Consider the following 27,975-nt stretch of genomic DNA (forward strand, 5'->3'; position numbering starts at 1 on the left):
TAGATAACCCTAATAGCCTCACTATATATAGAACCCTTAAGGCTCAAAAACATGGGGAACTTCTTTTCTAGGGTTAGAACACGTTTTGGGTAGCCTCTAACCTCTCTCCTCTTCATCCTCTTGCTTATGGTGTTTGTGAGCCATTAGAGGAGTGACACTTGTGACTCTAAGCCTTCCAAAGTCAATTCAAGGAGGAATTGAGATTGTTATTGCTACATAACAATCAAGGTACTATCTTAAACCTAATTATATGTTAATATTGATTTCCATATGCTAGAATTAGGGTTTATAGTCTTGGATAACTTGCATGTACAATAGAGAAACCTAGATCCAAGCATTAGGGTTTGTATGAGCACATAGGATGTCTTATGACCAAAACCCTTCAACGGCAACCCGTACCTTCCAAACGAAGTCATTGCTGGATGGTTTGGAGAAGAACCAGAGAATGATCACCCTATCCCTTTGAATGATCACCACGCTGCAGACCTCACGGATGATGACAACTCTGCACCCAAAGTTGAGAACCTACCCTAGGCAGCTCACTTTCCAAATCCTAACCCTCGTCCAACTTTTCATGGCCTGACGCCTCCTTAGGTAAAATGCTTGGAAACATGGAGCCAAGGATAGAATCAGCCTATGCCTTTTATTGGAGACCGAAGCTTTTATGACCTGAGCAATGGGGGCTCAACAGACAGAATCTTGCCAATCCTGGTCCACAGAGTGGACCAAAATGAGATTCAAGGCAGGACAGCCCTGCATCAAATCACAGACGTTGTCGCCAATGTGAGAATGCATACCCTTCGCACCATTCATCTGGAAGATGCTCGTGAGAGATCTGAAAGAGACCATGAAACCCTACTTCAAGCACTAGCTGAATCACGAGCCGAAGTCATAGAACTCCGAGTACGCCAGAGGGTGTACAAAAGACACCTGCTTGATATGGAACGTCAACTGGCTGAGCTAAGAATTCACCAGAAGGATGATCGTCACCAGTAGGAGATACTTTACTTTCTTTCTTGTGTTAAAGAACCGTGTTCCTGTCTATGTCCTATGTGGCATTTTCTATGAAACTGCCTTGTACTGTAAATACTTTTAGTTAGGCCTTTATGCGGCCAAAACTTTTGCTACTCCGGTTATGATGTAAGACCTTCTTCAAGGTCATGTTTTCCCTGAACTTATTACATCTTAAACATCGATGATATTGACAGTCGGCTAACTTCAGTGTCACGTTTTTGTTCAAACACTCTCATCATACTTTCATTGGAGGCTATCTGAAACATGCTTTAGTCAAGTCATTGGATTATAGTAATTTAACTCCGGAGACATTTCCAAGTCTCTTTCAGTCATTGGATCATATTATCCACCAACATATAGTACCTCGGCACGAATGACAAACGTCTTGAGACTAGTCTACGAACTTACTTCCATTCCGTACTAGGAATGCATCATAGGGATGTAGGTCAAACCTTCGAGAACATACTCTTACTCTTTCATTGAGCGATCGACGTACATCTAGGGTCAATAGTAGCCTTTACTAGGAAATCTTGGTTCATCAAAAAAAATTCATAAGAAGATTATTGTCATGATTTTCCTCGCTCACACATTCCCGAGTTATATATAACGAAGACCTGGTAGATAATAGAATGTGAGATTTCTAACGTAGTTTCTTTTCCTCGTTGGGATGTGGGACTAGAGTAGAATCACACATTTTATTATCTGCCCCATCTTGATCATATCATAACTTGTATGAGCTAAGTTTTCATGTATTATAACTCCTCTCTTGGACTGAATCAAAATGATAAAAGAACCGTCCGGACAGTTTAACGACTATTCAGCAACAGAATGAAAAGACCAAGCTTCTCACCTTTGGGAGCTCTAGTCTTATTCTTCAAGAAGACAGAATCCAAGGGGTGCGATCATACCAGCACTAATGCACCGGAACCCATCAGAACTCCGCAGTTAAGCGTGCTTCAGCGAGAGTAGTACTACTATGGGTGACATTTGGGAAGTCCTCATGGTGCAGACCTCAACAGGACTTCCATTAGAAATCATCACTCTTTGCCTCGCATAGATGAATCAGTTGACCAACCGCAAGGAACGACGTACCTTTCAGAAATGAACCTAAGATCCGAATATCACCAGTTACGCGTGTTAGTGAAGGGTGTCCCGAGGACAATCTTCCAAAATCGATGCGGACACTACAAGTCCGTAGTGATACCTCTCGGATAGGACCAATACTCCCATAATATTCATGAACTTAATGAATAGGGTATGCTATTCTTACTTGGATCAGTTTGTCATTTACCTTATAAATGACTTACTTATCTACTCTCGTAATAAGAAGGAAATCATAAAGAGCATCCACAACAAACCTTGGAAACATTACGATCAAAGAAACTTTACGCAAAGTTCTCTACATGCGAGTTTTAGATTGAAGAGTCGAATTCCTGAAGCACACTATTAGTGAGGTGGGAATTTTGAGGACCCTTCCAAAAATCAAAACCGCTGAGAATTTGTCAACACCGAGGATACCGACGAGATTTCGCCAAATTCTAGGTCTTGCTGACCTACTGTCGAGAGTTCATCCAGAACTCATCGCGGATTACGAAACCTCTTATGATTTTGACTCAGAAAGGAGTGGCCCTTGACTGGGAAGACAAGCAAGAGGAAGAAAACCTTGAGATTTCAAGTGAGAGGCCAAATCCTTTTGGAAATCTCACTCTGGGAAGGCTTGATACGCTTCGGAAAGCGTGGTAAGCCAAATCCAAAATAGTTAGGACCTCCGAGATTCTTTCCTGAATCGGTCCTGTAACTCACAAACCCAACCTACACCACGAACTCAGTAGCGTACATTTTACCCTTTGTGTCTCGAACTTGAAAACGTACCTCTTCGTCAGGACTCTCGTAATCCCACTCGACGAGATCGAGATCAACGAGATCCTCGCCTTCGTGGAAGAACCGTAGTGACCCTCGACTGAGTGGTCAAGCGGACAAAGCAAACGCCGTCGCCCATTAGTGAAGGTTCGTTGGGATACCAACCGAGGACCCGATTTCACTTATGAGCACGAGAACCAAATCGATTAGGAACTTTCCCCATCTCCTTGCTCGATTACTCCTGCCTACTCCTTTACCTAAATTCTAATTTCGGGACGAAATTCCTTCTAACGGGGGGATGATGTGACAACCCAAAATTTCCATTCTGTATAACATATCAAGTCAATAGAAGTCAGAACAGTTACTATAAATTTTCAGACTTTTTGGAATAAGTTTGAGCATTTCCGGATTTACACTTTAGGAGAAATCGGGAGATAGGATGCCCTAGATTATTTTGAGCATCTTAAAAGTTTCAAAAGTCCACGAGGTTGGAGGTTACGTCTCAAATGATTTTTTGGACCAAAAACCTCAAGGGGTATAAATATGGCCCTTAGCCATATTTGTTTCATTTGTTCCATTTTCAACTAGAGAAAAACCCAATTCTCTCTCAAGGATCTTCAGTCTTTCGTCCCAAATCGTAAGTGCTTCTATCTTAGAGTATAATAGGGCATGTTATATGTCTATACATCAAGAAATCACAAGGAATAACCAAGATCAAAGAGTTTATGGCCCAAGAACACCTTGGACCGTAAACCCTTCTTTGATGGCCAAAAGTGTGCCCTAGTCCCTTCCTTTCCTTGTGAAACTAGTCTAAACTCATACCTTAATGTCTGTGGTACTTGAAAGCACAAAATACCATGTTCCATAGTAGATTACGGCCGCAAACACCAAGGGATTTGGTCTTAGGGCCGTAAACCCCTTTTAAGGGTGCAAATGACACCCTAACACTTTAGTGAGCCTAGGATTTTAGCATAGAACCTTACCCCTTTGAGTTAAGGACTTCATTTCACGAAATGGTACTACTTACCATGAGTTTACGGTCGTAAACTCATGGGGGAGTGGTACCAGGGCTGTGAACACCCAACAAGGTCATTTTAGGACCTTATACCCTCCCAAACAAATGTTTAAAGCTTTGGAGCACTTAACCACTTAAGCCCTTAGAGTTTTAAGCCCCTTTTGGTGACCAGTGGAGAGTTTACGGCCAGGAGTAAACTCCCCTGGGCCGTAAACTCCAATAAAGATGGTCATTGGACCATAAACTCCCGTATGAGGCTTCGCACTCCTTTGTTGCAACCCGATAGCCTCCTACCACCTGACCAAAGTGTTTTCCTTGCAATACGATGTTTATACATGTTTAATTAGTGTTAAAATCACTAATTGTTTATATACATATGTCTTCATATGTAATTAGGATCATAGTGTGTGTCTAAGTCTTCACTTGACACCAAGCACTTGTCCGACACTTCCTTCCGATCCGCTCACTGCAGGTGAGTTCATACCCCTTGAATTAACCTTTTAAATGTTTCTAAATGTTTTTAAATGATTTATGGGGGGAATACAAGTTGAATCATGCTAGTTATTATATCAATCACATGTGATTAATAACTAACATGCAAATGGATTTACTATACGTTAACTGTTTTACCAAACAGATTTCTTCAAAGGACTTTCTTAAACGTTTTTAAATGTTTAAAACTCTTTATCAAACTACTTTATATACTGTATGTTTCTTTTCAAACTCTGTTACAAATATGTTTCAAACAAAGGTTTTCTTTATACTTCAACTGTTTATTCAAACAAAATATTTACAAACCGTTTTATAAACTGACATCAAGTCGATCTTTTCTTAAATATAAATCTTTTCCAAAGGATTTACAAAACTCCTTTTATGCTTTTATATTATCAAATGCATTCCTGTATATGTATAGTTATATAAGAAATGTTTAAAGGACTTAGGAAGGCTAAACCGCTTTATTTCCTTTTCCCCGTTGGGATGTGGTCTGGTAGGGTATCGGTTATCCGTCCGAATGTCGTCTAAATATTAGTTATATATCATGTATACATATGTAGACATAAAAGTGGCCTCAGTCAGTTTAGTACCTTTGGCTAGCAAAGGTATACCTTCGTTGATACTTGTACATTTCTAGTAACTATTATAGGTATAGTTAGGAGATACTACTTGCTATTCCTATTACAAGGCATTACACCATAGTCAGTTCATTCATGAGTCCATACAAATACATGTTGCTTGTAGAGATACACTTACTTGGATACATTTACTTAGATACACTTACTTGGATACACTTGCCAGGATACTTTTACATAGATACCTCGTTAAAAGCGTGCCTGTATATATGTATAGTTATATAAATAATGTTTAAAGGACTTAGGAAGGCTAACCCTCTTTATTTCCTTTTCCTCGTTGGGATGTGGTCTGGTAGGGTATCGGGTATCCGTCCGATGGTCGTTTAAATATCAGTTATATATCATGTGTACATATATAGACATAATAGTTCTAATCAGTCAGTTCAGTACCTTTGGGTAGCAAAGGTATACGTTCATTGATACGCTTACATGAGTACGTTTACATAGATACGCTTACATGGTTGCGTTTACATATACGATAATAGGACAGTAATAACTAGGTCCTATAGCATGGAACGATTTCAAGATCGAACTATACCAATGAATCACAACGCATTATGATAGTTATATTGGGTATACATGATCATGGTAATGTGGATGTTCGCAGCTTGCAAACATGCAGGGGTCGTGTGTGGGTCCCAAAATCTCTTTGACAAGGGAGCGTCTAGCCTGGGATCTAGCCATCACATTATGCCTTATCCCTCAAATAAGGCAAAATAGTACAGAAGTAGCCACTTATTACAAATACTATAGTACTTACAAAATTACAATAGATTTACGATAGTTAGTACGGCTGTAGTCATTTGATACTACACCATAGTACTATTTCATTTTCCCATTACATTCACTTTGTGAACATTCACACAATGCACGGTAATGTAGAAACTATATTTTTGGTTAATGATAGTCAGTTTTGGGAAAATACACACTCTTACAAGAGACACACACAGATACTAGATGCCTTGGTAGAAGGTTACTTTCAGTAGGAGGCATAGGGCTTTCTAGGATGTTCAAAATGTTTTCATACTTACATTTCATATACTTACAAATACTTACATTTCCTATACATACAAATACTTACATTTCATACGTACAAATACATTCTTACAAATTAAGACACTAAAATACTTATGAATTCACCAGCTTTTTGGCTGATACTCGCTTTCAAAATAACTTGTATTCTCAGGTCACAAATAGACAGGTACGACGACCAGGTTTGTGAACACGGAGCAGTCCAGACTCATCTTATTCTGATTATTCATTTTATTGTTGTATATTATGAAAGAACACACTTGTAACTAAAATTTATACTATTAATTTAATGGATGATGTTGTTGCTTGTTAACTACTTTGCATGGTTGTGATACATTACATGACGTCCTCCGCCCCAGAACGTTTCCGCCGTTCTCGGTTTTGGGGTGTGACAGGATATGTATGTTATGTATGGCTCGTATGTTATGTATGGTATGTGGTATTTGGGGAACTCACTAAGCTTTGTGCTTACAATTTGTGGTTTATGGTTTCAGGTGCTTCCGGTTCGAAAGGGAAGGGCCTAGCTTGATCGCCTCCCATACATCCATGTTTTCCGCAACTCTTGATTTTAGGAATGTACTATGATAATTGCTTTTATTTGAAATACTCCTAAATGTTTGAATAAATGATAAATTGGTGTTTTGATTATATTAAAAATGAAATTTTTATGTTTATATTTTTTGGGATGTTACATTATAAGGCCTATTTATGCTTATCTTTAGTATCACTTATGACATCCCAAACTTTTTATAAATTAATAAAAAAATATTTCTTCGAAATATTTTTACATGACCAAAATCTACAGGATCAAATAAACTCTGGTTTTGAGTAAGCTTAAATATAAAGTTTTAAAATGGCTATTATTTTGAGGATGCCGCAATAACGTCTCCTCACTTTCGGCCACTAGGTCAAAAAGAAGATGACAAAGATGATTGACTAGATAATTTAACCCAAGATCAATTAACTAACTAACCATGGTTAACCAAGGTGTCCTAAATTTTGTACATGACTTATTATATCATACCATACGATATAATGACTAGTTTGTTGTTTCTTTTGCTATGATTTACATAAAACAATAATGTTTATCTAAATTAATACAAGAACTTAATTTATTTATAAATAACCAATTACTTAATAAATATTCAATAAGTACCAACACTATTAAGGTGTGACCATATAGGATCATTTATTATTAGCAATATCACTCAATAATGATTCTTGGGCATATAGAACCAACACAAAAAATACATAGAAGATTTTTGGAGGCATTTTATGCAAGTTGTAGCAAACCGTTGGTCCATTGCATGTTACGATTTGTCATTTCCCATAATACCTTTGGTTTTTTGTTTGCAACGTGTCTAACTATTTGAGTAGTTGGAAATGTTCCATGGGTTAGGCATGTTTCATTTATACAACACATCGGCTCAGGTGTTATGCCACTAGTTTTGCATGGGTGTTTCTGAACCAAATGCTCTAGAGGTGACATACCTCACTAAGACCCAACTCCATTTCCACACCCTTGTTACCCCTTTCACGACCTCCACCAAAAAGCACTATTACCTCCATAATACCCACCTTCGTTAACCACCTTCTACCACCACAAACCTCCCTCTTAAACCATCCTTATTCCAACCTCCTAACAACCCAATACCACCCTTATTTCTACAATCCACCATTTTCACAGCCTGCTAGGCCAAATGTAACATCCCAAAATCGAGACCCAAAATATTTTATTTAATTACATTACGTATGAAAATAGTTTACGGAAAACATCGTTGCTATCATTTCAAAACATCAAGTCACAAATCACAAGTCTTGAAAACCATAACATAAATTAGTAAAATGTCAGAGTTCAATTTCAGGGTTCTCAAAGCGGAAATCATATATGTGCGATGTGCTGCTACCCTACCGACTCCTTCCCATTAGCTGAAGAGGTACCTAAAACTAAAACTAAAAACGGTAAGCATAAAGCTTAGTGTGTTCCCCCATCATACCGTATACCATATAATCAAACATACTGTCGGGCAGTTCTGGGGTGCCCGACCTACCCATTTCAAGCCATTATGGGGTGCTAACCTACCCATGTGAAGCCATTCTGGGGTGCCTGCCTACCCTCCGATCTATCTCACCTGGTGACAGGGACTATTTCACCCCCTACTGCTATCCATACATGGGATTTTTGGCTCAAAAAGCCATAAAAAGAGGTATATAAGAAGCATGGGTCTCCCATGGCCATAAAGTTGGCACCTTTATGCCATGGAAACCCTTAATGGTTCTAGATGTGAAGTGCAACTCCAAATATACAAACAAATTCGAGTATAGCCTCTCTAGAGCTTAGAAAAGGTAGAAAATAGCCCCAAATAAAGATTTAAGTAATGAATAGCCAAGGTATCAGCTTTATACCTCAAATAAGCCGGAAATGTGCCAAGACTTCTGGATCTACATGCTCTCTCTTGATCTACCAAGCTTCTTTCTCCTCTTCGAACTTCAAATACACACAAAAAGGCACCAAAAAGCTCAAGAACACTCAAATAAGGCTTAGTGTTTCGAGTTAGGGTTTCTTTGGGTTAGGAGGAACAATGGAGGCTGTGTTGGGGTGTTATAAGTTGTTTAAATGGGGTGAAAACCCAAAATATTAGGGTTTCATCCAGACAGTCCTACTCGTCGAGTCGGCCTCCCGACTCGTCAAGTAGGTCACTTATCCTGCCGATCCAAAGTCGAGTCTACTCGACGAGTTGGGCCTCCAATTCGACGACTCCCAGAGAAAAACATGAGTTTACTTTAATTAAAATACATACCAAGAACTGGATGTTACAAATCTCCCCCACTTATTTTAGACTTCGTCCTCAAATTCTACTGCTGAGTCCGGAAAAAGCTCGGGGTAGTGCTCCTTCATCTCATCCTCCAGCTCCCAAGTCCATTTTGAGCCCTTGAGGTACTGCCATTGCACCTTCACCAGCTCCACCCTCTTGTTCCTCATATCCTTCGACTTCCTGTCGAGGATTGTCACTGGCCACTCAATGTAGTTCAGGTTGTCATCCACCTGAATATCCTCCAAAGGCACCATTGTCGAGTCGTCCACCTCGCACTTCCGCAAATGGGAAACATGAAAAGTACTGTGAATCTGACTGAGTTCGGCTTGTAGGTCCAGCCTATATGCTATCTTGCCCACACAGGCTAACCCTGAAAGATCCAATGTATCTGGGGCCCAACTTTCCCCGCTTTCTAAACCAAATGACACCTTTCCAAGGCGACACCTTCAGAAGCACCGTATCCCCGACCTAGAATTCCAGGTCCGAACAACGCCTATCGGCATAACTTTTCTGCCAACTCTAAGCAGTCTGAAGCCTGCTCCGCACCTACTGGAACCTCTCTGTAGTCTTAAGTACCACTTTGGTACTCCCCATGACCCTCTGGCCAACCTCACCCCAACATATCGGGGTCCTGCACTTCCTCCCATACAACATCTCGAAGGGGGGCGGTGGATACTCGCGTGATAGTTGTTATTATAGGAAAACTCTGCCAATGGAAGGTAAGTATCCCAACTACCTCCGAAGCCTAGAACACACGCTCGTAGCATATCCTCCAGAGTCTGGATGATTCGTTCACTCTGACCATCTGCCTGCGGGTGAAAAACGGTGCTAAAGTGCAGATGAGTACCCAGCTCCTCGTGAAACTTCTTCCAGAATCTGGAAGTGAACCGCACATCTCTATCGGAAATCACCAAAACTGGCACCCCGTGCCGAGCCACGACCTCTCTGATATATAGATGTCGGCCAACTTCTCGACTGAAATGCTCTCTTGAATCGGAATGAAATGGGTGCTCTTGGTTAACTAATCCATGATGACCCAAATTGAATCCACTCCCCCTGCGGTCCTAGGAAGCTTCGTGATGAAATCCATAGTGATATCTTCCCATTTCCACAACGGAATATCCAACAACTGGGTCTTGCGGTGAGGCCTCTGGTGCTCGGCCTTGACCTTCCTGCATGTCAGGCATCTCTCAACGAACTAAGCTACATCCCTCTTCATGTAGGGCCATCAATAATCAAGATGACGATCCATGTACATCTTCTTCACCCCAGGATGGATAGAAAACCTGGATTTGTGCGCCTCCTCCATCAATACCTGGTGCACACCTCCATGATATGGGACCCACACTCTACGGTGTAGAGTTAACAATCCATGGCTGTCATAATAGAAGGAGGAAACTTGACCCACAATATGCTTACTCTTGCGATGTTCCTCTTTCATAGACTCCTTCTGGGCCTCTCGAATCCGCTCCAACAACGGGGTTACCACCATCATCCATAAACAAATATCTTTGATCGGCACTGCCTTGCGGCTAAGCGCATCGGCCACGACATTGGCCTTCCCCGGGTGGTAGAGGATCTCACAATCGTAATCCTTCACCACATCAAGCCATCGACACTATCTCATGTTCAGATTCAGCTGATCCATAAGGTACCTCAAAGTCTTATGGTCCATGTAAATAGTACAGTGGACCCCATAGAGGTAATGATGCCAAATCTTGAGGGCGAAAACAACTGCCCCCAACTCTAAGTCATGCGTCGGATAGTTCGCCTTATGAGGCTTCATTTGCCTCGAAGCGTAGGCGATAACATGCTCCCTCTGCATCAATACCGCGCCCAAACCTGAGATGGACACATCACAATACACTACAAAATCATCCACGCCCTCCAGCAGGGCTAAGATTGGCGCCTCACACAATCTATGTCTCAGCATCTCGAATGCGGCCTGCTGCTCTCGCCCCAAGTGAAAGACCACGGCTTTCCTTGTCAATCGGGTCAAAGGCACGGCTATCTTGGAGAAGTCCTGAATGAATCTCTGATAGTAACCTACCAATCCCAGGAAGCTCCGAGTCTCAGATGGGGACCTCGGAACCTCCCACCTCATTATGACCTCCACTTTAGCCAGATCAACTGAAATCCCGTTCTTGTTGACAAGGTGCCCAAGAAACCGCACCTCGTGCAACCAGAACTCACACTTAGAGAACTTGGCATACAAGATCTTCTTCCTAAGAGTATCCAATACCTCTCGCAAGTGCTCCTCATGTTGCTCTCGGGTCTTTGAATAGACCAAGATGTCATCAATGAAAACTATCACAGACCGATCCAACATCGGTCTGCACACGCGGTTCATGAGATCCATGAACGCGACAGGAGCATTGGTGAGCACGAAAGGAATCACCATGAACTCATAATGACCATATCATGTCTGAAAGGTAGTCTTCTGCACGTCCTCCTCTTCGACCCTCATCTGATGATAACCTGAATGCAGATCGATCTTGGAGAACCAAGATGCTCCCTAAAGCTGGTCAAACAGATCATCAATCCTCGGGAGTGGGTAACGGTTCTTCACCGTTACTTTATTCAACTCCTGGTAATCTATACACATCCGAGGCGACCCATCCTTCTTCTTCACAAATAGAATCAGGGCTCCCCAGGGTGAACTGCTTGGTCTAATGAATCCCTTGTCTAATAGCTTCTGCAGCCGTGTACAAACCTCCTGCGTCTCAGGAGGAGCCAGCCGATACGGTGCCTTGGCTATTGAAGCCACACTAGGGACTAGGTCGATCCTGAACTCTACCTGCCTCTCCAGAGGTATTCCAGGTAGCTCCTCTGGAAATATATATACGTACTCCCGTACTATCGGCACGCCACTCCCCGTCGCCTCGCCCGTCTCCCGAGTATCCAAGACATAGGCGACATACCCTGTGCACCCCTGCTAGAGGTAGCATCTAGCCCTCGCTACTAAACATAAAGTTGGTCAACATTGTGGCCTCTCACCTTGAATCACCAGCTCACCCACACTTGGGGTCATGACCCGGACCAACTGTTGCGCGCAGTCAATCACCACCCTATTGGGGCTCAACCAATCCATGCCTATAATAACCTTGTTCCCCCGCAATGGTATAAGAACCAAGTCTACCAAGTAGCACTCCTCGAACAGCCTCAAAACACAATCCCTGAAAACCTCTGATGCTCTCACTGATCGGTCATCTGCAATGTCGACCTCTAGAGGGCAATCTAACATGCCCAAAGACTCAGGGAACCTCTTGCTAAGCGCAAGAGAGACAAATGATCAGGTAGCACTCGAATCAAACAACACCTAAACTGGGATACAGTTCACGTGGAACGATCCTAAACAAAACATATAACATAATACCTCAATATCACAAGCGACATATAATAAAAGTTAAGGAGAAGAAACCATACCCGTCACCACATCGGGTGCGGTGCGTGCCTCCTCGGCTATCAACTGGAAATCTCGGCTCCTCACCACTGGAGCCTCTGACTTGACCTTCTGGCCATCCGTAACCCTTGTAATCGTTGGAGTTGGCGCCACCCCTGGTGTTGCTGCTGCCGTTGTCAACCTGGGGCGGTTGGCCTTTTTATGGCCCCTCTGATTGCAATGAAAGCAAATCAGGTCTGACATCTGAACAGTGGGGGAAGGAGCAGTACAATCCCTACCAAAGTGTCCCATCTTGCCGCACTTGTAGCAGCCTGATGATCCCACTCTACAAGCTCCCTCATGCGACCTGTCGCATTTCCTACAGCAGCTCTGGCCCGACTGGCCCTTCGTCCTACTGTCGAATCCCTTGGGTTTCTTTCTTGAAACCCTAGTAACCTGCTCTGTCTCTGCCTTCCTCTTCCTGAGGTGCTCCAAATCAATCTCCTTCTCCCTCGCCCTGTCAATCATGGAATCCTGGGTCGAGTAGGTTGAGTAGCTGACATGCTCCCAAATATCAGCCCTCAACAAATCACGATAGCGGGTCTTTCGCATCTCCTCATCCCATGCATACTGAGGTACCAACAAGGCCCTGTATCGGAACTTGGTGATGATCTCCGCCACTGACTTCGTAGTCTGTCTCATGTCAAGAAACTCCCTGTCCAGCAGCTAAAGCTCCATAGCAGGCACAAACTCAGCCCTAAACCTGGTCACAAAGTCTGACCAAGTCATATCCTCGATGGTCGGGGCTCCCAGTGAGTCACCAACTGACTCCCACCAATCCCTAGCTTTATCCCTTAATCAACCCGCAGGAAAGCGGACCTTCGACCCCTCCGGATAGAAGCCCATCAACTGTGCAGACTCGATGTTTGCGGTCCATCTCCTGGCAGCAATGGGGTCCTTCGACCCATGAAAGTCTAGTGCACCACTCCCCTGAAGTCCATGAACGACAGTGTGCACGAAACCAACTGGCTAGACGCCAAGTCACTCCTGAATGTCCGGAGGTGATCCTCCATCAGCTCAATAATCCCCTCCTTGATCGAACCGAAAGTGACCGTGGTCGCCTCAAGGATACCTCTCGTGATCTCAGATGCGATGAACTCGTGTAGCCCGTCATCAACCTGCTCGGATCCCGCACCCGAGCCTGATACTAATCCTAATCTAGACCCTAAACCTCCTGCTCCATGTCGCGTAATCGCCATACTGAAATAAAACACAGAAATGTCAGGGTCATCCATACTCTCAAGAGGTCTCACACACTCTCCAAGTTTCCTGGTTCTATATTAGCCTTCTTTGATTCGATTACGGATCCTCATCTTCCAGTAGTACGGGCCCATACTACCTTCCACATTTATCCGTATTTTCATCAAGGATTGCTTCGACTTCACCAATTCCCTTCTACTAATACTGCTTTCCAAGCTAATCTCATCCTAGGCTTGTCCTAGGGCACTCTCCGACCTACTCTCCGCTATTACCAAGCATAACCTAATCAGGCTACCATATTGCTGACTAACCAGCCATAGCATATAGCTCAATAAACTGATACAACAGGCATGTAAGGCATCCTTCCTAGATCCTTAGCCCTAATCTAGCATGCAGTTCTCATAATCACATAACAGGCATACAAGGCATCTTCCCTAGAACCATAGCCCTAGTCTAGCATGCAATTCTCATAATCATATCATATAACATAACATAACATGTATGGGTATCTTGGAAAAACTTACTTGAGCTCGGATGGTCTCATGCATCACACACCTTGTTGTTTCTCAAAACTCCTTATTTTTATATTTTTAAAAATTTTAGAAAACTATTTTTCTTGTAAAATCCTTCAAGCCCTCGGTTTGACTCCAAACACCCCCGATGGTATGCCCGAATCCCTCAAACCAAGGCTCTGATACCAACTTGTAACATCCCAAAATCGAGACCCAAATTTTTTTGTTTAATTAGATTACTTATGAAAATAGTTTACGAAAAACATCGTTGCAATCATTTCAAAACATCAAGTCACAAATCACAAGTCTCAAAAACCATAACATAAAATAGTAAAATGTCAGAGTACAATCACAAGGTTCTCAAAGCAGAAATTATATGTGTGAGATGCGTTGCTACCCTGCCGGCTCCTTCCCCTTAGCTGAAGAGGTACCTGAAACCAAAACTAAAAACGGTAAGCACGAAGCTTAGTGAATTCCCCCATCATACCACATACCATACGATCATACATATTGTTGGGCAGTTCTGGGGTGACCGACCTACCCGTGTCAAGCCATTCTGGGGTGCTAACCTACCCGTGTCAAGCCATTATGGGGTGCTAACCTACCCATGTCAAGCCATTTTAGGGTGCTGAACTACCCATGTCAGGCCATTCTGGGGTGCCTGCTTACCCTCCGGTCTATCTCACCTGGTCACGGGGACTATTTCACCCCTTACTACTATCACATAATAATATATGTCATAATCATGTTGTCAGACATATCTGGGGTGTCCGACCTATCCTTCGGTCCTAACGACCGAATCGGGGACTATTCCCCTTCCTACTACCACTAGCACATAGAACATATCATTCTGGAACATAGAACACATCTGATAATAGCAACCAGACAATTATCCCATAGACAATCATCCCTACTATAATCAACTACTAGTGGGTCAGCCTTGGTGCCTTAGACCCACTTCTAGTGGAAGGTAACTCACCTCAATGTCGTGTAGTGTCTGCATTGTCCTTAGTATGGAAATCAACTCTTCTTGACTCCTTGATCCCTACACATCATCCTTTTAAGTTACCATTTCATACTCATAACCCCTACCAGAGTCAACTCAAATCCAAGTCAAAGTCAAGGTCAAAACCCAGGTCAACATCTGGTCAAAGTCAACACTGGTTGACCAGACTCGTTGAGTTGGTCCACCAACTCGTCGAGTCCCCATGTCCACAAAATGCCATAATCATGTCCCTACTCGTCGAGTCTAGCAAAAGCTCAACCATTTCGGCTTTAACAACACATCGGACTACCTTCAACCGAGTCGCCGAGTTCGTCCTTGAACTCCTTGAGTTCATCTTCATCCATATGAAGGTGTTCAGTCTACGACTCACCGAGTTCATCCTTGAACTCGTCGAGTCCGTCTTCATGAGGTTGGGACATTGCCTTGAACTTGCCAAGTTCCACCTTAAACTCGTCGAGTCCTTTGGTCTTCAAGTCCATATCAAACCCCTAATAGGATGAGTGTTCCATCTACTCAAGCAAAGACCATTTCCAGAAGATATTTGGGGGGAAATGCGACCCGACTCGCCAAGTCACCCAAGCGACTCGCCGAGTCCCTATTTGTCCGAAACTATTCAGTTAATTATGATGGTTCTTAATGCATCAAAACCATAGATCTGGTCTCCTAGGGTCCATTTTATACGTAAAGTTCCAATTTTGACATCCATGCATGGGGTTTTTGGCTCAAAAAGCCATGAAAAGAGGTATATAAGAAGTATGGGTCTCCCATGGACATAAAGCTGGCACCTTTACGCAATAGGAACCCTCAATGGTTCCAGATCTGAAGTGCGACTCTAAATACACACACAATTCCGAGTATTGCCTCTCTAAAGCTTAGAAAAGGTAGAAAATAGCCCAAAATCAAGATCTAAGTAATGAATAGTGTAACGCCCGTAGATCTAGACTAGTCAATTTAAAGACGATAAGTGTCAAAAATTACTTTTTGATAGAATATTATTTTGAAGGAATATTGTTAACTAAGTTTTAGTGTATGTTACAAGGATTCCGTACATATAAAGAACGCTGAAATCCGAGTTATAACGAAGAAGTTATGACCTGTCGAAGTTTCGCGACAGAACCGGCACGACATTGTGCGACGTAAATAGTGAATTTACGATAGAGCAATAATTAGCCTTAGTGATCTAAACGAAAGTCATAGATTACGCTAAACTGAGAGCGTCCATAAAAAGAACACCCAAATCTGACTTCGAATGAGGAAGTTATGATTTTTTGAAGTTTCGATTTAGCGGTATGCAGCCTAAATCTTGAAATTGAGATCGAGTGATTTTTTATCCAAAACAATCTAAATAAGAATTGAAGATCTTGTTAATAGTATTTCATCGATAAAAAGACGGATGAAAGCGGACGTCGGATGAAGAAGTTATGGATTCTTAACGGACTATTCCAGTCCCGGCCAGTTAAATATAATATTATAAAAATAAACTAAAAATTAGCCAACGGAGTCTAAATGAGAGTTGTAGAGCATAATCTCACCTACGTGTGGATATAAAGAACGTCAAAAACAGAGATTGTATGCGAAAGTTACGAGATTTCAAAGATTGAAGCACAAACTTCGAGGCTGGCTGAAGGGGAACGCCATGCGTTCCTCAGGGAACGCACCGCTTTCGGAGCATCAGAGCCAGTCTCATCACCTGTCGAGTCCACAGTTCGTAAGCAATGACGCATGTGGGAACGCCCTACGTTCGTTGACGGAACGCACTGCGTTCAGGGAAGGCCCTGCGTTCGTTGAGGGAAGGCACCGCGTTCGGGGAACGCCCTGCGTTCGTTGAGGGAACGCCTTGCGTTCGTTGAGGAAACGCATTGCATTCGCGGCCAGACTCCAACCCTATATATAGATCATTTGGGCAGCCGAATTTGGTTGCCCATTTCTTCTCTCTCCCATATTTCATCGTTTTACGTGCAAATTATACCCCCGAAGCCCCGATATCATTCCCGAGACTCGAAGCAAGTCCCAAAGCCCTGAGGATCCCGAGAAACAGAGCTCCCAAGCCGAAACTCTGCCCGCGAGAAGCCCGGTTTTTGTGAGGATCTTCCATATCTACCGAACAATACCACTTTTATAAGCCGTAGTGCTGCTCGATCAACTTCTAATCATGTGAGTGTGTAGTTACTTTCTTCTAACACATAAATATGAAGTATTTGCTATGAAATACATGCTATGTGTTATATACTGTTTGTTTATTTGAGATGGGTGTGGAAGGGATGTTTTATACAGGTTTTTAATGATTTAAACCATATATGTATTTTATATCTACAAATATGTTGGGTAGAACATGGGTAGATGAAATATTTGGTGACTATGAGACGTAGTGCCTATTGTGTAAACCCTGGTGACTATGCGACGTAGTGCCTATTGTGTAAACCCTGATGTCTATGAGACGTAGTGCCTATTGTATATAAAACCTGGTGACTATGAGACGTAGTGCCTATTGTATAAACCATGGTGACTATGAGACGTAGTGCCTATTATGTAAACCCTAGTGACTATGCGACGTAGTGCCTAATGTATAAACCCTGGTGACTATGAGACGTAGTGCTTACTGTATAAACCCTGGTAACTATGAGACGTAGTGCCTATTGTAAAAACCATGGTGACTATGTGACGTAGTGCCTGTTGTATAAATCGTGGTAGCAATGGAATTTGTACTGATTCCTTAGGTCAATCCTTAGGAACGAATGAAGGAATGATAGTCAATTCTTAGGGTAAAACCTTAAGAAATAAAGAAGATAATGGGGACGGGTAATTGGGTTGATTGTTTAATGATTGAATATAATAATTATATTATTGTGGGTTGGAAACCCTATATCCTCACCAGGCTACCAAGCCTGACCCACTCAGTTTTCTTTGCATTACAGGTAATGGCACAAGAGTATAAGTTGGTGGACTTCACGAGAGATTTTGGATTATAGATCAGTTGTTATAAATGACTGTTGTAAAGTCTATTTTATACTGTTTATGCTTTTGGTCTGTATCGGAACATGACATCCCGAGATTTTGTTATTTAATGAAAATACATTTCTTTAAAGAAATGTTTTGATAAATTCTTATCATATTTTGTTTTGGGAACAAATTCCGCAACACTTTTAATCAAAGGATTACTCTGATTTTATAAAACAAAGCATAAACAAATCGGTCTTTTCTGGCCGTGAAATTGGGGATGTCACAAATAGCCAAGGTATCAACTTTATACGTCAAATGAGCAGGAAATGTGCCAAGACTTTTGGATCTACTTGCTCTCTCTTGATCTCCCAAGCTTCCTTCTCCTCTTCCAACTTCTAATACACACAAAAAGGCACCAAAAAAACTTAAGAACACTCAAATAAGGCTTAGGGTTTCTCTGAGTTAGGATGAACAATGGAGGCTGTGTTGGGGCGTTATAAGTTGTATAAATAGGGTGAAAACCCTAAATATTAGGGTTTCATCCAGACAGTCCTGCTCGTCGAGTCGGTCTCTCGACTCGTCGAGTAAGTCACTTATCCTGTCGATCCAAAGTCGAGTCTACTCGACGATTTGGGCCTCCAACTCGCCGAGTCCCAGAGCAAAACATGAGTTTACTTTAATCAAAATACTTACCAAGAACCGGATGTTACACCAAACCACCCCATTCAACCTCCACAATGCAACCTTATACCCCCTCTCCAGTTACCACCATCGACCACACCATCACAAACAATTTCTCAATCATTCCACCTAATCTCCACCATAAACATGATAAAAAACACCCCTTACCATCACCCTTACCCCTCTTTTATAGTTTATACCACCGAATACCAAGCAAACCCACCCATTCCAACCTTGACTTTAACACCTCAACCGTCACCCTTATTTCTCTGTCCAACCAAGCCTTTCTCTACCTGATAACACCATTAAGCCTTACTTTTTTCACCACACAATAATCCATAAGCTACTACCTTCGTCCCACCACCACCACACACGACGATCCCAGTTTTGAACCTCCATACAACCTTCATCATCATCGTCATTTTCTAGGATCATTTGAAAAATATACACATGCGATAAATCTAAAAAAAACAAATGAAGGCTGCAATTGATTGAAGAAAGAGAGAGGTCGAGCTATGATCAAACTGGAAAGAAAAAGGGGAGGATGTGAAATGTGTGATCGAGTGTAGAGAGCGAGAAGTACCTGCAATTCTTTAGTGGGCAACAATTTTGAAAACGGTTTGAAAGAAACGCAAGAAGGGATTGAACTTCCCTTATGTTCCAATGCCATATGCATGGAACAAAAGGGGAGTGCCATTTCTTTTCTTTTAGTTTACTTTGTTTATTTTGGGTTGACATTCATAGAGAAATGTTAAATGAACTTATTTTTCCTATTGACTAATTTGATTTAAATTATTATTGACTAATTTTTTTTGGGTTTTAGTTGACTTTGGAAAATGGTAAATCTTTATGCTATAAATTAATTGACATAATGTGTGGTAATTATTTGATATTTAAACATGTGTTTAATATCGAAATTATTTTATGAAATTTTATTAATTAATTGAACGTTTATTATCTGGCCAATAGTAGATGTTAGATGTTAAAATTCCATTTTATAATAAAATGCAACTTTTGACTTCAACATTAGCGTTAGTTGGGAAATCATTTAAATATGAGTGTTAGATTTCGTGATTCCACTTAAAATCAACATAAACGTGTGTTACTGCACTTTTAACAACACTATTGAACTTAATGTTTTTTAATTTAATGAGTTGCATAGAGATATGAGTGACTAGAGTTAAATCGAATCATGAGTCCAAGGGGTGATTTATAATTTTAACTGGTGTTAGCAAATTTATAACCACTACATTTGGGTTAATTGATTAATTGCTTTAGATGAATCATGGACCCGTAAACCTCAACTAACTTTGTTTTCATCTTGTTTTTTCAATCCCAAATTGTGTGTTTGTTTCTTAAGTCCCTCTGATTTTAGTATCGTGTTACTGAATTTCCTTAATTAGTTTGTTGTAGAAAGATTGGTTGCTTGCTATATTCCATTTTATTTTAGTTTTTAAAAAAATAATTTCATTATTTTAATCAAAACAAATCATTTTCACCAACAACTACCTGATCAATCTTCCTTTAAGATAGATAGTCCATATAAGTACGATATCTGGTCTTACGACTATATTATTTGTACGACCTCGTATATTTACGAGTATGTGTTTTGGTCAACATTGGGTCAAATGAGCATAAAACTTTTTGAAATCCTCTTCATTGGTATCATCAAAATAAACATAGTGATCAGGTTTACCAAAATTAGACAAAGAACTGAGGTTCTAATTCGAAACAAAAGTAGGAGCAGCGGGCTAAAAATGCTAAACATATGTCGAAAAGACTGAACTGGTGATTGAAAGGGTTGGAGTGGTGCTTGAAATGGTTTAATCAAGGGTGGTATTATTGAACTGGTGATTGAAACCATAAATGACTAAAGGAGTAGCCCTTGTGGAATAAGGTTTTGTATGGCAAAAACCAAAGTGAGGGGTCCACCAGCAGATTTCATGTTTTAGATTTTAACGGTCACTTCCATTTAGTGTTTAATAGTATCGAGCGTCGACAAATTGCTAATGATAATTAAAAACGATTAAAATCATCCTTTAAAGGCTCTCTAGGAATCCTTTGAAAACTATTGTTTTCATTGATGACTATAGTCAGCTTTTCATCTTTAATAGATTCGTTTCCCTCAAACATTCCCTCAAGTGTTAGCCAAATAGCTCGAGCACTTTTGCATTGTTTGAAATAATCCAACAAGTTAGGTGGAATATCATATATAATCTTAATGTAAGTTATTTCAACATTCCTAATGTTGTCAAGATCTTGAAATGTGGGATTTACTGTCGATGTTGACCCTCTGCACCCATAATATGTGCATCAACATCATTACATCACCCGTTGTTCCCGTTGGAGTATTCGGGCCAAACTCTATAAATCTCCAAATATCCTTCTCTTTTCTTTTTAAATACTTTATCATCCGATAGTGATCATACTCTTCTATTATTAGTATATATGTTCTTGTAGAACATCCTACATAATTTGCAACATTCATCGATTATAATGGTTGGTAATTATGTTTAGCCATGATTTCCAAAAATCTTTGAGCAAAGTGGTACATAAAGAGTTCTTTCTTGAACATTTTCATAAACTAAAGATAACTTGTGTTCTCTTCTAATGATAATCCAAAAAATTAAGAGAAAGTCAACCACTAAGCTCTGATACCAATTGATGAAGCTTAAATATACCTAAGCTAAGTGTATAATAAGGAATTACAACAACCATGATAAAAATATAAATACAGAACAAGTATGAACACAGTAATAAAGAGAATTGTGACTTTGATTTGATACCAATTGATGAAGATTAATGGTCCCTAGGCTAAGCGTGAAATAAGGAATTATAGAAACCAAGATAACCAACATAAATAAAGAACAAGTATGAATAAGAGAAAATATGGAAAACCCGTAGAACACTTTAATATTTTGTATAGTGAAAAACCAATACATATAATAGAGAGAGTATCACCTATTTACAGTGATACAATGTAAATGATCAAGGAAAAAACAAGTATTTCACATATAGTACGTCTCACATATTGATAAAGATAAAATCTTTCATGTAAAAAGATACTTTAAACAAGTAAACTAATCCCTATTATAGATAAGTCAAACAACATCATTCCTCGGTTCACTTATGAGAGTCTTTGGTCCATAGCAACCTCAAAAGAAATCGTTAATATATTTTTCAAGAAGTTGATTTACGAGGATGCTATATCCTTTGTCTGTAGGATGATAACTGTCCCAGAAAAGGTATTTGGAATCATCAGAACATGTAGGGAGTAAGTGGTTGCATAAAACCGAAACCTCTATCTTTCCTGAGCCACAACAGCCTCTATCCACAACTTCTAGTCCTGATGTATGATATATAGTTAATTAACTTATTAGAGTAACAACTAAAAATATATGTAAAAACTTGGACTACATGCATCATAGTAATATTTAAAAATACCATATTGGACAGGGTTTTCAATAATTGCAAGAATAGGGTTGTATATGTCGAGATAGAGGATCCTAGATTGTGCATGAGTCTTTGTTAGGTACGCAAGCTCTTGTTGCAACTTGTTGTTATATATTTCTGCTGCTTTGTTGTATTCTTCTGCACAAACTCTAAGCCCACCACCCCCAAGAGTTCTTTGAGAAGGTAAACATCCTATTGGTGGTGTACCAAAGACTCCTATTCTTCTTGCTCCAAGTTGGTATATATCCTTCAATGTAATTAAAATACATTATTAATGGTTATCTATATCACAATATTACTTTCAAACTAAATCCGATCTAACTATAAAAAGACACATGTTTTACTATCGTTTGTCACAGTTTGCAAGTTTAACTAAACTTACAAATAACGAGCGGGCAAAAGCATAAAAATTAAAGGAGTAAATTACACAAATGGTCCCTACGGTTTGGGGTAATTTGAACGTTTGGTCCCTAACTTATTTTTTTAACTCGGAAGGTCCCTACTGTTTGTTTATGTTGCGCGTTTGGTCTCTCTCTTATCTAAAAAGACTATTTTGGCCTTGATTTTTTAATTTATTCAAATAAACACACCCCAACCCCACTTCTACATCACCTTACCTTACCTTATCGATCACACCTTATTTAAATAAATTAATAAATCAAGGGCAAAATTGTCTTTTAGGTAAAACAGGGACTAAGCGTGCAACAAAAACAAACTGTAGGGACCTTCCGAGTTAAAAAAATTAGTTAGGGACCAAACATGCAAATTACCCCAAACCATAGGGACCATTCGCATAAGTTACTGAAATTAAAGACCTAAACAAATATTAAATATACCTGTATGAAGTTGGACGCTGATGATACCATAAGTTCGGTGTAGGAATGGATATCATATTGTAATCTCCTAATTCCGATAGTGAAGTAAGTATTAGCAAGATCATCGCTTCCTGCAACCACCAAGAAAATGCTGTTTGCTAATATGTTTTGGGTTCTTTCTTCTCCAACTATACGCTTGAGCTTCTCTATATATTCTTTGAATTGTTTTAGTTGGTCAGCAAATGAGAAAACCCCCTAATTAATACACAAAGATTTAGTTAAAAGATTGATGCTATTGGTTATATAAACAGTTTAAAATATAAAGCATATATATGTATTAAGAAAAGTTTGCAAATTACCACTAGCTTTGGTGTTTGAGGATCAAATCCGGACCCACCAGAAGCAAAGCTTACACCAGTTGGAAGCTCTTTCTCATCAAGGGATGGCTGAAGATATGCCGGTAAATGTTCTTTTATCCCTAGTTCTTCAACTGAAAAATAGATGAAATTAAACATGCTTATTTAATTAATTTGTCTATTTCAAATTATTTTAACGAGATACAATAAACCAAGATCTAATTAAATTTGTTGAACACTACAGAAAGAGCCATGGAAGTGACAAACCCTTCAACTAAAGAAATTATTTTTCTTCACATGGTTATTAATAACTTTATTCTACTCGAACTCCAGATTGTGGACGGAAGAAACAGAACCATATTTGAGTATTATTTAGTTAGATTAACACAGAAACCTTGGCTAATTTTTTTATTTTTTTAAATGTGGAAAAAAACAAGTATTTTTTTTTTTAAATCAATGAATACACTATAAGTGTATTAAAGAGTTAACATCACTACATCATTCATATTTTAAATCTATACCGTTCAGTATATTTGGTTTTCGTTCTTAAAAAAAGAAGTCTTAAAAGTAAAAAACAAATAAAAAAATCATTCGTGCTTTTTTTTATCATTAATGCGTATTGTCCCAATGGAATTTATTATAATTATCGATATAGAAAAAAAAAAGTAATCATCTATTTTTGTATTTATGTATGTACGAATATATGCACGTATGAATGTGTGTCCGTTATTAATGGTATAGAGGCGATGATTGAACGATGTATAGTAATCCTCAACAATACTTTTCAAATCTCGCTATGAATAACGATTTCGTTAGTCAATACGATGCTAAATTTCTACTGATTAGTTATCCATTTTGGCGACGGAATAAATTCATACCAGTATACTTTGTACAAATAAATCCTTTTACGTACAACAAAAGTACAAAACCCACACTATGGACCATACTATGAAATCGCCCAACCATTAATTATTAGTTGAAATAAACTCATACTAATGAGTTAATTGATTAGTTTAGTTAATGAGGAAAAGAAGAAGAAAAGTTATCTTTATTCGTAATTGGCACTACCTACACAAGTACAAAGTGGGGTTTGGCACTAGGTAAGTACAAATTTAAAGTGGGGTTTGGCACTATGAAACCAATCAATCAAGCGGTTTCAATGTTTTTATATTTCGAAATTCTTTTTAATGAGCTCTTAACCTTGTAATGAAATCAGTGATAGGAGATTCATTCGGTGTAAACAAAATTGTTCTTCACACAGTTTCACTGTGCAATTTGTCCTATTTTAACGAATATCACAAAAAAAAAATTAAAAATATATTTTTTTGTGGCCTTATGTTGAAACTTTGTAAATATATTTGTTGTAAAAAACGGAGAAGTAGATAAAAAGAACAGCTTTAAATATGGATGAAGCATTTTGGAGTGCCAAAACATATTTTGTAATGCTCACAGCGAACTCGATGGTTAATGAAAATTATTTTGCAAATTGTGTCTACTTTATTTTTCCGAAAAAAACAATTTAGAAAAATAACTAAATGTGAGGAGCACATATATAGGCCACATAGTGTATAGTTGAGCTCTATTTCAAAATAACAGATATTGGAAAACTTTTTTAAGATGTCGTTTTATTATAAAAGACTTTTTGGTGGTTGCAGCTTAATGATAACGTTTTACATTCAAAACCTAAAAATTAACAATCAAATATCGTTGGGCTAGAAATGTGTTTTATTGTGACAAATTAAATAAGTTAACTTCAGTTTTATAGAATACAAAAGTTTTATAGAATACAAATGACATCTTTATGATTTTAATTAGTTATGATATTTATTGAAACTAATCACAAAAAACCTGAAAATTATATATGTAATTATCATTATTTTGATTTTTAATAAATAAATATGAGTTATTTAGTGAAATTGATGTAGATGGTAATTTTATTTAGAGTTTTTTAATAAATAAATATAGGTATATATATAAAAAAAATCCTTAAAACTTTAAATTTATTAAGGAAAAAAAGTAATCTCTAATATTTTATTTATAATTTGGTCTTGAAAACATGCATTAACCAGATACAAGAATTATTTTTCAAACGTTTACCATTATCTTAGACTTAATTGTAAAAAAGAAAAAAATAAGAATGACTTTTGCATTAATAAAGCTAAATTTCAAGGACTTTTTTTTAACATATTTTCTTATTATTGGTCCTTAAAGTGAAGTAATTTATTTACTAGAATTTTTAACTTGTATAAAAAGTCATATTTTACTTTTTACTTTTGTATTCATTGTTAATTTTTATATTCTTTGTACTTCCATGGCCACTTCCAGCTCACCCACAACAACAACAACGGTGCTTCGTTGCTTAACCACCGCCACTACTGTTGACATCAATTCCTAAAGCCTCTAATAGATTTTTGAGAAATCCATGAATTATTATCAAAAAAGTTGTGTAACCTAAGACGTTAGAGACATCTTCCTTGGTTGGATATGAAATGAACTTTCCATATCATGATTTATGGCAAGACGTAATGCATATTAAGTGAGAAAAAGTGAGGTAGGACCATAGTGAAAAGAGTGATAAAGAAAGCTGCAGCAACAAACATTAAAATGTATGAATGAAATATGTGAAGACATGTTTATGTTGTTTTGTGAAAAAAAAAATCTAGGAGACTTGGAGGGGACCGTTGGGGCCTTGGGGGGTTGGGGGGTTTTATTAAGAGCTATTCTTAAAACTAGCTAATACCTATCATAAAAAAACTCATTTATAACCAACATATAGAATATTTTAACTAGTATAACAAAATGACAATTAATTCACTATATGAAAAATGATTTGTTTATTCTTAAAAAAATGATAGCTATTTATGACCCAAAAAAAATTTCTCAATTATATATATATATATATATATATATATATATATATATATATATATATATATATATATATATATATATATATATATATGTCTTTGATTCCTTGCATAATTAATTATTTAATTTTTTTTTGAAACGGCGAATAAGATGCATATATTATAACAAAAGAAGCATAGCAAGAAGCTATGAATAGAGCAGAGGGGAACAATAAACAGAAACATAAACTCATGTACACATATAAAAAAAGTAAATTCATTATCGAAATACCTGTTTTTTTTTTACATGACTGTGTTTTGAAGAAACTGTGAAAGAAAGAGTGGGTAGCGGAATCTGATGAATAGATTTTTTTCTATTGTTTTTCCTTTGTTCTTTATTTGGATCTATGTTGAAGCGGGTGTCAGTGTGTGAGTGTGTGTGGGTTACAGAACTCCGAACCCGGAAGAGTGAAATTCAATTGAAATTCATTTGAACTCTATATATGTGTATTTGTTGTAATGTATATTTACTTATGTGTGATACAAAATTATGTTACATATAAAGTAATTATATTATATCAAAATTTGCAAACATTAATTTATTAATACATATATTAATATTTTAATATGTTAAACCAATAACTTAATTCTATTAAATAGCAAAATTATATCCATAAAACCAAAAGTAATAGACTAAAAGGCATTCCTCGCTATATATACACTCATATATATGGCCAAAAAAGCTATTGTATACACCATTATACGTTAAAACATTATTAGAAAATTTACTTAGATTATTTCAAGTAAAACGTATGTATCATGATTGAAATATTATTTAAAAATAGAAAATTAAGTTAATATTATCATTATAGAAGAGTGGAACGTGTATTTGCTAGAAAAATATATATATCGCCACGTACGCTTATTCATAAAAACATACGAAATGTTTAGGGTATGGACTTATATCCTAGGTTTTAACTTTACATGGTATTAGTTAATAAAAAAGTTACTTTATACACAACTACACTATATACTAAAATATGTACTAAACATTTTTACAACCTGATTTTATATCTTCCGAAATGACGAAAATTTCATCAATCCGATATGAGTTTTGGAATACGTAAAAAATATCTTCTACTTTTTATTAATTATCTGCAAAAGCACTTAATAAAAAAGGTTTAGAAAGTAGAAAAAGGAGACAAATGCCCATCACACGTGCATGCAGATTAAAAACTAAAAACAAAGAAAAAATAAATACAAGAAAGCAACCAAAGTAAAGCGCAACTCAAATTTTACCGATCATATCAGCTGGAGTTTTATTATTGGAAAATCTTCCGGTTGATTTTCCGTCAACAAAATCTTTTCCATAGGGAGAAAAATTTGATTTAATCAAAGTGTTTAGATTATTGTTGGCTCCTTGATCCACAATTGAGTCACCAAACGCTATAACAGCCGGCACATTAACATTTTTCGGCAGTGTCAGCCGTGCTCCGCCATGAACACCGAACAAAAGAAGACACAACCAAAAAGTAGTGACCGATGATTCAGAGTTGTGAAGTTTCATGAATATTGGTAATACGATCATGTATGCTATATACATGCAAAGCAAACTCTATCACCAAATGAATAAAAATATGGAGGCAAAGTTGGAGTTGAGCTACCTATCTACTCCTCAATATATATATATGACAAAATTTCATAAATGGTCCATAGTTTCCAAAATGTTGTACTTTCAGAATATTTTTTGGAAAGGTTACACGGGTGGTCCTTGTGGTTTGTAAACGTTACATGGTTGTTTTTCGGTGTTAAATCTAATTTTTGATTTGTTAATATATTTAAAACGGCCTATTTATC

At 38.4% G+C, this 27,975-nt stretch overlaps 1 protein-coding gene and 1 pseudogene across 1 annotated transcript; one reads left to right on the forward strand and one right to left on the reverse strand.

Moving 5' to 3' along the window:
* The first annotated feature begins 1,908 nt into the window (after positions 1 to 1,908).
* On the forward strand, positions 1,909 to 2,026 carry LOC111917459 (5S ribosomal RNA; annotated as a pseudogene).
* A 19,500-nt stretch (positions 2,027 to 21,526) lies between these two features.
* Positions 21,527 to 27,769, reverse strand: LOC111917455 (GDSL esterase/lipase EXL3). Its single transcript, XM_023913144.3, has 5 exons — positions 27,418 to 27,769; positions 23,276 to 23,406; positions 22,938 to 23,171; positions 22,093 to 22,348; positions 21,527 to 21,994 (listed from the first exon to the last, which is right to left on the reverse strand). The coding sequence occupies exons 1-5, from the start codon at positions 27,719 to 27,721 to the stop codon at positions 21,804 to 21,806; spliced, it is 1,116 nt and encodes a 371-aa protein (XP_023768912.1). The 5' UTR covers positions 27,722 to 27,769; the 3' UTR covers positions 21,527 to 21,803.
* Between the last annotated feature and the right edge of the window lie 206 nt (positions 27,770 to 27,975).

The sequence above is a fragment of the Lactuca sativa genome, chromosome 2 (genome assembly GCF_002870075.4).
Source record: "Lactuca sativa cultivar Salinas chromosome 2, Lsat_Salinas_v11, whole genome shotgun sequence".
NCBI classification, from domain to species: Eukaryota; Viridiplantae; Streptophyta; class Magnoliopsida; order Asterales; family Asteraceae; genus Lactuca; species Lactuca sativa.

What these genes read in the sequence shown, in the direction of transcription:
- LOC111917455 (XM_023913144.3), bottom strand. Translation starts at nt 27,721, where the DNA reads ATGTATATAGCATACATGATCGTATTACCAATATTCATGAAACTTCAC. An exon ending in CAGCGTCCAACTTCATACAG is followed by an intron (nt 22,349 to 22,937) that starts GTATATTTAATA and finishes ATTACATTGAAG; the next exon opens with GATATATACCAACTTGGAGC. An exon ending in TGAAAACCCTGTCCAATATG is followed by an intron (nt 21,995 to 22,092) that starts GTATTTTTAAAT and finishes ATCATACATCAG; the next exon opens with GACTAGAAGTTGTGGATAGA.